The sequence below is a fragment of the Paramisgurnus dabryanus genome, chromosome 22 (genome assembly GCF_030506205.2).
Source record: "Paramisgurnus dabryanus chromosome 22, PD_genome_1.1, whole genome shotgun sequence".
Lineage (NCBI taxonomy): Eukaryota > Metazoa > Chordata > Actinopteri > Cypriniformes > Cobitidae > Paramisgurnus > Paramisgurnus dabryanus.
In genome coordinates, this window is record NC_133358.1 from 14,186,426 (window position 1) to 14,199,296 (window position 12,871).

The following is a 12,871-nucleotide window of genomic DNA, read 5'->3' on the forward strand; positions in this document are numbered from 1 at the left end:
AGAATAAAGGATGAGCTCCCGTCTCTGTCTGTACTGTCACCTCTCACTCTTTTTTGAAGCCGTTTCACTCTTTCCTTTCTTGGACTTCCTGCTGTCATTCCGCTCTGTCCTCTCTTCTGCTCTGTATGTGAGGGAAGTCAAGTCACCGACTGTCTTTCTTTTTCTGTTTTGTCTTTCTCTTCTTCCTTCTTCCTCCCTGCATACCTTCATTCTGTCTGTATGGCCGTCCATCTTCCATTCCACTTGGAGATGCTCCGTTGCTTTGGAATGCATTAATCCTGCCCGCTTGTGTTCAGGATATTGTGTCTGTCCCTTTGAAATCTAAAGGCTTCGGGACCGGAAAACCACTTATGAGTGGCGCATACTGTTGTGTGGATGCCAGATGTTGACTTCATCCTCTCAGTGGTTTGCCTTTGTGTTTTCTTTTAAAATCTCCAACTCCCTTGTTGATTGTGTGTGTATGGCAGTCAAACACACAGGAAAAGGGGTTACGTAGAGAAAATTAGAAAGACCTAGGTGGAAGCAGCATGTTGAGAGGAAGATAGACAAAACACAACAGGGATTTAATCTCATAAAAAAGAAAGCGAGAGAGATGGGAAGCTACTGAAAGTTAAAGGGTTTGGTTAAGTCAGAGGTGACAGTATTTACAACAGCAGTGAATGAAGGTGATGGGATACAGTTGGAAAGCTCAAGCAGTAGAGATGCTTTCGCCAAACTTATGATATCTTTCATCCCCAAACACCCTTCTTCCACACACACCCATCCCAAAGCTTTAGATTGAAAGTTGCCACAGCAGCACAACTGTCAACCCTTGTCATGGCAGGGGCATAGGCCTTTGGTGATGGGAGGTGACAGGGGTTTATTTGAAATCCTGTTTAAATCGGACACTGAGACTCGCAAACCATGGCTCGCTCACAGCCGACTGAGCAGATAGAGTGAGGGAAAGAAAATTGAAAGATAACAGGATATTGACACATGGAAAATGCAAAGAAAGAAAGAAAGAAGAAAGAAAGAGAGAGAGAGAGAGAAAGAACAGATTCATATAGATGTCTGAATAGCTTCTCTTGATCCTTAACAGATGTTTCAATGTTGATACTAATGGTTCACTAAAGTCTGCTGCTGTTGAGACACTTGAGACATTCAGAGTCCAAACTTTAGTTTTATAATTCAAAGACTCATCGACTCGTAATACGGCATAAATTTTACATGACTCTGGGGTCAATAGACCGTGGCTGCGCTCAAAGACACTGTATTAAAGGCACTAGACAATTTTGTGATCCTGAAGCCCCCTAGTGGTACTAAAGTAGAGCTACATATTTTCACCAAGTACATGAGTTATTACCAGTTAAAGGGATAGTTCACCCAAAAATGAAGATTCTGACATCATTTGCTCACCCTCATGTTGTTATAGACCTGTATGAATTTTTTTTTTGGAAAAGCAAATACGATGGAATTCAATGGGTAGGCCTACCTTCAACTTTCATCATTTATCACAATACTGCCATAGTTTTTGTTTTTCCTTGTATGTAAGTCAGCGGTTAACTGCAGCTGTGTGCTTACTATCATTTATCAAAATATCTTCTTTTCACAAAAGGGTGATTCTGACAAAATCCAGATTTAGAAGGTGTCCAGCATCAATTTTTTTTTTGCACATATAAGATTAAGGTATAACTTACTATAACCATTATTTTTAGAGGATTAAAAATATATATTTTTATATAATTATTTACATTTTTAGATTATCATTATCAAAAATGATCATTACCGCAACATGATATTACATTAAATATATGCATTTACAAACTCATGTTTCGGTAATGAGAACTAAAAAGTTGTCTAGGTACTATGACAAACAAAATTTAAACTTTTATCTGGAGAGAAAAAATAAAAACTGCTTACCTGGTAGCCATCTTGAGTGTCACAGTCAATTATGTCCCTTCCAATAATTTTTTTTTTGAAAATGTTAGTTCCTTGAGGGATTGAAAATTGTTTCGGAGGATGAGAAAATTGGTCTTGGACACATTTATAATTCCTTATTATTGTCTCTACATTTACCAATGATCACCAAATACCACATGTTTCTTTACTGTAAATGTTTATAGTATAACATGCCCTGAAGCTTTTTATTTTTTAGATTTTTTAATTATAAATATTTTCATGTCAAAGAACCCAAATCCAGTCATAGACACATTGCGGTAATGAAAATTTTCCCCTTAAATGTAGAAAAAACAACAAAATTGGTTTGTATGATGTCATTTGAAATCATGTGCAAAATAGTACGTGAAGAGATGTTTGTAACTGTATGCTTCTAATTTTGATAGCATTTACTTTTATTATCAAAATGTTTCATGACACCTCATAAGTCTAATTTCGCGAGAATCACCCACATATCTTACAATAAACCATTCCATGCAGTATGTAATGTTACCAACGCAAGTGTTGACCTTTCTCTTTACAGCACATAAATAACGACCACATCCACGGAGAAAAAAAGGAGTTTGTGTGTCGCTGGGAAGAGTGTTCAAGAGAGCAGAAACCCTTTAAAGCCCAGTACATGCTGGTGGTGCACATGCGCAGACATACGGGAGAAAAGCCACATAAGTGCACGGTGAGCATTACATGAAATTAAACACATTTGCAAACTTGATTTGTTGCATGTGTTTGGTATGTTTCGTTTGAAGAAACTTGGCTATTGTTCTGGGCTTTGGTTACCCACCGCAACAGTCTTGGTCTGTCTTGAACAAAACAATCTAAGCGTGACACTTGTGGGTTTTGTTTCTCTCGCTATGCAGTTTGAAGGCTGTTCAAAGGCTTATTCCAGACTGGAGAACCTGAAGACACACTTGCGCTCGCACACAGGAGAGAAGCCCTATGTGTGCGAGCATGAAGGCTGCAACAAAGCCTTTTCCAACGCGTCTGACCGAGCCAAACACCAGAACCGCACGCACTCCAATGAGGTAAATGCACACACGCACACAGCAGTTAGTGTGTTGTCCAAAACTAGACACTTCTCTGTGTTATTATTCAAACAACACAGTTATCCTTTTTATTTATTTTAACACAAAATCAAAATGCAAATTAAAACATCCTTTTCTATCATGTACTCTCAGCTTATTTATTTTTTGTTTTTATTTTATGTTTTTCAATTTATTTACTTTGTAAGAATTAGTTTGTACTTAGTTTGTCTTGTTACATTTTTTTGCATGCATTTAAGTATTTAGGGTTGTCAGTGTGATCATTAAAATATGTTTAATCTTGTACATGTTGTCTCTGGTAGCATATTCATAAATTTCAGTTTATTCAATAGTTGGATAAGAAAGGTTGCAAACTTTATAATATACTGTGTATAAAAAATCAAAAAAGATTAACCCAGTAACTTAGTTTTGGAAAACCATTCTCTGCAAGCATGTGAAAAAATAGATCTTTGAAAGTTGGCTCCCCTTGTGATGTCAGAAGGGGATAATACCGCCCCTTAATCTGCACTATCCAACAAAGACACTGCCATTTAGTGCAGAGGTCAGCTCATTTGCATTTTAAAGGACACACACAAAAATGACACATTTTTTGCTCACACATACAAAGGTGCAATTTTAACATGTATAATAACTTTAAGACAAAACAATGGCACCGATATATGTTAAGATATGTCAGTACAAGGTGTTTCTAAATGAAGGTAGCTCAAATATGCATTTTAATCTGGGACTAGAATAAGCCTTGTCCGCGAAACCGATTTCATCTTTATGTTTTCATTTGTTTTGCTTGTTTGGTGACCCTGTCTGTACAATCCAGGCTAAAGTCTATTAATTTGATTTAAAGATAACAAACAATATTAAAGATATCAAGGTTGTATTTTACTGAATGCACTTTATATTATGTAGGATGATTTTATAAAGAAAAAAAATATCACAAAAAAGACATTGCTGAGCAGAAAATGAGCTCGGTTTTCACAGGCAAGGTCATAAATACATTAGTTACAGAAATTAGGAGACCCCCATTACATCTTTTATTCTACTTTTCTCAGAAACCCTACGTGTGTAAAATTCCTGGTTGCACTAAGCGATACACTGACCCCAGCTCCTTACGGAAACACGTTAAAACTGTCCACGGACCTGAAGCCCATGTCACCAAGAAACAGCGTGGGGATACATACCCACGACCCCCACCACAGCCTCGAGAACCTGGAGGTAATGGGCAGGGCCGTTCACCAGGTCACCTTTCCCTCGGAGCTATAACTGACCAAAGGGAGTATAACCACGCTACCTCGAAACAAGACCAATGTCTACAAGTCAAGTCAATCAAGACAGAAAAGCCCATGGTAAGCCTCCTTCCAAATCAAAAGATCCCTCAAACCCGTCTTATAAAGCCTGCATTTGTGACTGAAATCTAAGCTTGATCCTTTTCTTATTTGTCTTCCTAATGTTTACTTCAAATTGCTGTGACTTAACATATATTTAATCTTTCATGATTTCATACTTGCTTACATCAGCTAAAACTTGCTTACAACTAGATGCATCTTTCTTTCCATGATCTATTTAATAACTGAATATCTTTTTATCCACTACCTCACGCACAACTTGTCCTGTCTTACTAAGGACAGTGGGTGATCAGGTGAGAATGGTGACATCATTGTCGGTCTCCTCCTTTCTTTTTCCATTGCTGTCTCTTTCAGTGCAAGTCTGGACCATCTGAATCAACTTAGACTCATCATTCTTTCTCTTTCAGTCATTGGTCAACAGCATCACTTCATCTCTGACATTCATTTTAATGGCGTATGTGATGCGTTTTGTTTACAATGTTGCAACCTATTTTTTCATGAGCTGTAACTGCAGTTGTGGTTTCATTGTGTGTTGAGATTCATTTTTTAACTCTGGGTTGAGAAAACCTTTCCACACCACTATCAACAAAACATCTCATTCATTAGCAAACATTATCCATTTGCAACATACAACACAAGCTAAATAGGACCCAACAGCCCTAAAGGAAGGCCCTGTTTTCTGTAATAGGGGCAAATGAGCTTACCTCTACTTCTTCTACTGTTGGTTATTTAATTCTGGCATTGCTAAACAGTGATCAAGAGGGAACCGTTTTTCACACTGTGATTTACTTTGTTAACAAAACCAAAGTATGAATGTTGAGGAAAAGTTTCAGTTTAAGAGTTTCAATCACTCCATCAGTCTGCATATATATCCCTAGCCCAGACTAACACGTTTGAGGGGATTCAGTCAACCCGATACATATTACCGTATTTTTCGGACGTATAAGTCACATCAGTCAAAAATGCGTTTTGAAGAGGAAAAAACACATATAAGTCAAAGTCACACTAGACTATATGTCGCTTTTATTTAGAAAATGATTTCACAAAATCCAAGTTGAAGAACAGACATTTAATCTGGAAAGGCAAGTTATTCAACTAAACAATAGCACAGAACAGCAGGCTGAATAGGTGTCCGTACATGTTAAAGTAACAATAGCAGTTATTTACACGATACACAATAGCATACAGAACATACCTGGGGGCTGAATAGGCTTAATGAACACGATAAGCCAAATCGAGTTCAAAAAGGTCCCAAAGTCATTCCGCATCATTGAATCCATAAAATTACATAAATACAGGAGCAGCATAGAGCGGACTCTTGCGGCTGTAGACGGTAATGGTTTGTATTGGTTCATATGAACTAATTTTGACGTATAAGTCGCACCTGACTTTAAGTTCCAGTACCCGCCAAACTATGAAAAAAGTGCAACTTTTAGTCCGGAAAATACGGTAGACTCTGATAAATTCTTTCCCTCAACATGACATTGCTTAAACATTGCATTTGGCTCTCCTCATTACATGTTTCATCTACATAAATTGTCCTAAGAGATCAGGATATGGTGGTACATTTATGTAAAACATTTACAATGTAAGACTTAGACTATATATTTTCTCTTCTCCTTCCCTCTTAGACGTCTCAGCCAAGCCCTGGCAGTCAGTCTTCATGCGGCAGTGACCAGTCCCCCGGCAGCCCCCATCTCAGCCGTGGAGTCCAGTTTGCTTTGAGCAGCATTGGGCTTGCAGGGGAGGCGGCATTGCTTGAGGACCAAGAAAATGAAGATGAGGAAGGAGAGGGAGAAGAGGAGGATGCCCCCATCATGGACTCTACAGTATCCACCGCAACAGCCACGGCAGCAACACTAGCTTTGCAGGCTCACCGAAGTGTACGGCCACTACGCTGGATGGAGCATGTTAAAATGGAGAGGTTAAGGCAGGTTAATGGAGCTGTGCCTAGGCTAGGACATCTGTCCCCCACACCACCCCCAAAAGGCCAAGCCCTGCCTGCCCTCACAGGAAAAGGTATGTTTTTGCTCCATAACTTTTTCAGCAGTATTTGACCGTCAAGTGTCCTAAGATATATCTCAAAATCTAATATTGGCAAGAAACAGTAATTCTTAGCATAATTTTAGTTATTTGGCATGATAGCAAAGATTCAGCATCTTCTAACGAGCGTATTTTTCATTGCCAGGTCCATTCCTTGGTAGAAATAGTTCTGTAGGGGCACCAGTGCCTCCTTTGCGTCTTGAGCCATCCAACACAGAGCTGACAATGCTGAGTTTGCTGCATGAGCGCCGAGACAGCAGTGGCAGCGCAACCAGCTCCGCTTACTTGAGCAGCAGCCGTCGCTCTTCTGGCATCTCCCCCTGCTTCTCCAGCCGCCGCTCTAGCCAGGCCTCACAATCTGAGCACAGCCACCATCGACGTCTCCACAATCTCAGTTCCACTGACTCTTATGATCCTATTTCCACCGATGCTTCCCGACGCTCCAGTGAGGCCAGCCAGTGCGGAGGAGGTGGAAGTTCGTTTGGGGTAATGCACGGTGGAAACTGGAATGGTGGAGGTCTTGGAGGAAGTGGGATAGGAACAAGAGGTTGTCTGAACCTTACTCCAGCACAGCATTATCACCTCAAGGCGAAGTATGCAGCTGCTACAGGTGGGCCACCACCCACACCCTTGCCCAACATGGAACAGATGAGCTTAAAATCTCGTCTGGCTATGATGGGAGATGGACAAGACCCAGGTCAGCTCACACTACCACCTCTAGTCAGACCACGTCGCTGCAGTGATGGTACACACGGTGCACATGGCAGTCAGACAGTGTATCAACGAAGGGGGTTGTACCCTGGTGAAGGTCCAGGAAATATTGATAGAAGAGCCAGTGACCCTGTACGGACAAGGGATCCTAGTGCTTTTGGCTTGCCACAGATACAGCGTTTCAACAGTTTGAATAACATGAATTCATTACCCAATCTTAGTGGTAATCAGTACTCCGATGGAGAAGATCTGGGTCTGAACCTGCAGAACTATGTCTACCCAGTAGGCAGTTTGCAGAGGAGCATACACTCTCCCTGCCCTCCTAGCATCATGGAACAATCAGCACTTGAGGACTTGGCTATAGACCAGGATGGTGGTCTGTTAAATGCAGATGAAGACATTTTGCCAGATGACTTGGTGCAGTATCTCCGCTCCCAAGATCATGAATTGGCTCACGACCAGGAAAGTATTAACAATGTTTCCAGTCCCCGTAGATCCACTTTTGACCAGGGTACTGCAGTTGGTCAGAATTTCCTTAGCCCGCAACAGCAGCAGGAAGCGCCAGAAGGAGAAGGTACAAGTAGAAATCGGATGCCTATCCAATGGAATGAAGTGAGCTCTGGAAGCACTGATGTTTCTCCTCCCAGAGAGCAGCCTCAGAGGTGCAGGAGATGGTCAGACCAGAGTGGCTTGATGAGCAACCCCTTTGGTCGCTTTGGGAACATGGTTGTGCAGCAACAACAACTACATACAGATTTCATAGACCAGCACTCAACCCTTCAAACAGGTGGTGTCCAACACATGGAAAATGAGAGCTTTGGGTCCAGACATCCAGACCAACGTCAGCAATTTACCAAGGCAACCCAACATCTCTCTTGCAGGATGAATCCAGGTTCAGTTCAGTCTTCCTCAATGTCCCAGCTGCAGTCAAGGCACAATTTTGGTCGACCAGACTTCTCTCGTATCTCTTTGGGGCCCATCCGTCCTAGCTGTGTCCAACAGACAACTGCTTCCCAAACCCACCTCCAGCAAAATAGCACAACGACGCATCAAATCAGTGGCAATCTTCTGCTGCAAAGACCAGCTAACTGCAGTGTGTCTCCATCATCAATATTATCTCACGAGCCCCAGCCTCCTATGACCCACCCACCAGCCAACAGTGGCCACAGAGGCACGAATCATACAAAATCCTACTCCACTCAGCAAAACAATGCACAGTTATTTCAGCAAAAAATCTTAAGAAATGGAAATGGTGCCAATTGCTCCCTAGCCAATCAAGTTTCAGGACTGAAGCTAGAGGCAAATGATCATATACAGACCAACACTTGCTCTTCCATCCAGCAACAACATTCAGCATTTATTGCTGATTGTTTTGACCCAGCAGAGTCCAAACCATCATCTTCTCATGACATCATGCCGTCAGGTCTACTTGAGTCCTTCATAACAGAAACTGAAACACCTTCCGAGGTCATTTTGTCACCGGGAGTTGATCAGGTGACCAGCACAGTAGAAGGCAGCCCAGTTGTAGGATTGGACATTTGTTCAATTCTTGAGGATAGCTATGAGCAGGGTAGTATGGTGTCTGATATCATAAGTCCCAGTGTTCTTCAGGGTCTGTCTCGGACTTCCTCCCGGCTAACTACTCCTCGTCTTTCAGCTGCATTTCACAGCATGCATCCGGGCACTAACAACATGGCTATTGGTGACATGAGCTCCCTCCTTACCACACTTGCAGAAGAGAGCAAATTTCTGGCTATAATGCAGTAGTCTGTGATGTCCCTACTACTGCAAGAACGTAGAAGAATGCTTTAAATTGTGCATGTAATGTAAAGATTGAAGAAAAGAAAGACTTTAAAGTAGTTTAATGTGATAATGTGTTGGCACATGATCTATTTTGAATCTGCCCTATTTTTATAGAGGCAGTGACCAGTAAAACCATATAAATATATATATATAAAAATATATAAATACTTATTCCATTTCTGGAATAGAGGCTATTTTAACAGCCTGTCTTTTATATTGCTATTGTGATGACAGCAGAAGACATTAATCTTCTTCCCATGACATTAAAACAGTATTCTGTTGTTTCTATACGTGCATGTTATTTTTTCCTGTCAGGTGTACACAGTGTCCACTAAAATGAGTAGATGTACTCATCAGGTCAAGACGGGGTCAGATATCACTCATAGCAGGCCCATTTATTGTATTTTATTATTCTGATTATGTCTTTTGTAAGCGTCTTAAATCAATGTTAAGGTGATTTCATAAGTCTTACTAAATGTTTTGACCAAGATGGCATTGAGACCAAGTAGGAGGGACCATTATGTTACAAATAAGGGTACGAAAATGATAAACCAGAACGCAAGAGCTGTACTCTCTATCTTGATTTAGCTTGATTGTATTCTTGTAAATAAATGTTGATATATTTTTTTTATATTGTAAAATGTTCATATTCTTCACGACTGGTGCTGACAGTAAGCAGTGTATTATGTGACAATTGTTGGGGTTATTTTAGTCAATGTCAACATGTTGCTTATTGCACAAAAATTTTGAATTTGTGGCCAAAATGTGTTGAAAACATTAGTAAATTCTTGTTTAAATATATATTTTATGTTGCTTTTTACACAGGTGTTTGTGTGCTGTTTTGTCAGAACAGTGCAGTGATTCTGTAATGTGGAATATGTCTTGGTTTTTTTTTTTGGTCATCCATTTTTATAAAAAAACAGACCTTCCCGTTTATGATAAAAAAAAAGACTTATGAATAACAAGACATGTCAAGCTCTTGCAAGAGCTAAAAGATTTAAAGCAGTATTAAAATTACCTTTCTGCAGGTAGTTTCTACCTGCATATGTACAGTTTTTTAAAGGTGTACTCTAGTAATGAGGTTTCATTTTTGTTTTTGTATGGTTATATAAATTGCTTTCTGTAGCTGTGTATCAGTGTCATGGTTTTTTTTTTTTTTTTTTTTAAGTGGTATGACCCATTCCCAGAGGAAAAGGACTACAGGGTCTGGGCCTAAGGTATGTGCCTTATGAATGCCTGTCCAAACAAACACTGCCAATTTTTTACGTAACTAAATATAATAAAAATGTGTATGAATCTGTGGCAGGAGTCCTATGATAACATGTAACATTCAACACTAGATTCTGCTGGTTGGGCATTGAAAATATGAGTGTATAAGCAATGTTAGCTGAACATTGTTTTTTTTGTATTTACATTTCTTTTTCATTTTGTTTTATGCTTGTAAATACATTATTTCAGTAGACTGTAGCTAAGAGTTTAGAAGGCATCAGGGGTCAGAATTAGTAAAAATCCTATAAAGCAGAAATCCTAATGCTCTGTGTTAAATTTAAACAAAGAGATCGAAATAGAGTCGAAGTGCATAGCACCCTCAGACTGGGAACAAAATATCAATGCTCTTTTTTATATCAGATTACAAATGTTTGTATGGTTTTAATAAAAAAATGTAAATGAGGTCTCACTGTCTGCTTTTGTTTTAGAAATCACTTTAGAAACTAAGACACAGTGATGATTATTAAGTATTATTGTACATTAAAGTGATAAGAGTTCATATTTCTATATCATAACAGTGATACAAAATATATAGATACTAAAAAATTGATTTAACCCTAATAAGTCCCTTGGGGTCAATCTTACTCCCAAACCACTTTTATTTAGTTAAAAAACATGGTTCCCTTCATCTCAGTGGAATAAGATTTTGTGACTTTTCCAGATTATCTGTCAAGATTCATATTAAAAAACTGGACTTGATTCGATCGTTCTAAAGAGGTGTAAAAAGAGGTGTAAAAAAATTCACCAAAAGAGGCCCTTTGGGGTTAAAAATGACCCCAATTGAAATGAATGGGAAATGCAATTTTTTTTCTTGTTATTCATCAAATCAAATCAATGCATCCAGAATAAATCTGAAAATGTTGACACAGAAAGGTAGGCCTGGTACTAGAGCACAAATGCAATATAGAAAAGACATGCTCAATCACACACACACACAAACAGACACACACAAACACACAAAGGTATGCCACAGAGAGCATTTTTTACAAAATTTGGCAAAAAACAGCCACAGATGCAAAACAAAGATGTAAAATGCTCACACGTGTGTGCGTGCCCACACACATGCATAAACGCACACAAACACAGACTCACACACGCACAAAGACACAGTTAAACTTACACACACATAAAGACACACACACAAAGTCACAAACAAGCACGCATGTGCGCACACAAACACCCTAACATTGTCACATTTCTGTGGCATTTTGTAAAAACAGACATTTCAAAATGCATCAAAAACTACAAAAAATTATGCTATTTGAAATAATATTTATTTTAATGACCTTTCTAATGTTTATATAAACATAAATTCACAAAATGTTTCACTAAAGTACTGATGTTGAGCAGTTGGCCACATCCAGTATGAATGTGTCTCTGGGCATCTGCTGGTCAAAATGATTTATTTCCAGAACTGTAACCATAAAACGTTTTTTTTTTTCTAAACACCAAATGGTCGAATTCAACACATAACATCTAGATCCATATCTAAAAACTTTTTAAATCAAATAATAATTTATGTGAATTTTTCATAAAAAATGTATATTTTACAGGCAAGCTAATGGTGTAGTTGAGGAATTGAGTGGTAAACGGATAAAACAACACAGCATTATTGTATAGATGGGAGGTAAAAAAACGATTTTTTTATAATTAAAAATGTATATATTTTTTGTAATCACCCTTTTAATTTCTGGGGTTATTTTTACCCCCAGGGAACTCTAACGTATACAGGAAAATAGGGGCTTATGAGGGTTAATATACACGCATAATGTAAGTTTCCACACAGGCTATACGCATTCTGTAATACATGTTTAATATGGGTTACATAATTCTTAAAATATATATTTCTTAATTCATAATTTTAATGTTTAAAATGAAGTTTCTTTATTTAAAGGTTATTTTATTATATTTATATAATTTTATTATATTATATTAATTTATTAATGCTTATGAAATAGGTGTATCTTTATATTTAGTGCTTGCTTGAATATTACAATGATCCCTAGGTTGTTATGGAGGCCACATTACACAAACCACAAAAATGGCTAAGGAAGACTAGTTGGAGTACTTACATAGCATTCATTACAGTAAAATGACTGAAATGTGAGCTCAAGAGCTATGGGTTAATAGCAGCAATATTTTGTAAACATTTAAACATAGATCAGTTAAATCTGTTGACAATTCTTAATAACAGTTCCAAATAAGGATGACATGAAAGATGTGATTAAAATTCAGGGTTATTCTATCAAATATATTAAAAAAGATTCATTTTTAAACGGTGTCTATGAATACATGTAAAACATTAGTATTGTGTTGTGTTGTATAATATGAATATTAACTTGTTTTCTTTGCATTATTCAAGATCTGAAAATATTGTAAAACCTGTAAATTTTTGCGATCATTAAGACAATTTTATCCTGTTTTGTTCCATTTTGTTTTTAATAAATGTAAATAAAAAATACAAGGAATTTGGCAGAAATGTTGTTGGTAGTAGAACAGAAATAGTACAAAACAATAATAATAAAAAAATGCTTAAACACATAACCTACCTAAATAATATTTGATAAAACTGAAAATAATTTTGGAGTGGTCTTTTATTATTTTCTGCGACGGTGTGTTAAAATGAAAAATATAACAATTAAATATTAATATCATAATACATATTGAATCAAACAATTAAATGTAGGATTTTTTTAAAAGCTGGGTAAGTTTCATTTTTTTACATAATAA

General features: G+C 38.0%; 1 protein-coding gene across 3 annotated transcripts in view; it reads left to right on the forward strand.

The window, feature by feature from the left end:
• The window catches only part of gli3 (GLI family zinc finger 3), a 165,669-nt gene extending 155,126 nt beyond the window's left edge, over window positions 1–10,543 (forward strand). For all 3 annotated transcript variants that reach the window (XM_065294847.1, XM_065294848.1, XM_065294849.1), the window contains exons 11-15: window positions 2,459–2,608; window positions 2,793–2,957; window positions 4,022–4,315; window positions 5,947–6,334; window positions 6,504–10,543. In XM_065294847.1, the coding sequence (XP_065150919.1) occupies window positions 2,459–2,608; window positions 2,793–2,957; window positions 4,022–4,315; window positions 5,947–6,334; window positions 6,504–8,836 (3,330 nt within the window). In that variant the 3' untranslated portion in view covers window positions 8,837–10,543. The remainder of the gene's footprint in view (window positions 1–2,458; window positions 2,609–2,792; window positions 2,958–4,021; window positions 4,316–5,946; window positions 6,335–6,503) is intronic.
• Window positions 10,544–12,871: the final 2,328 nt, after the last annotated feature.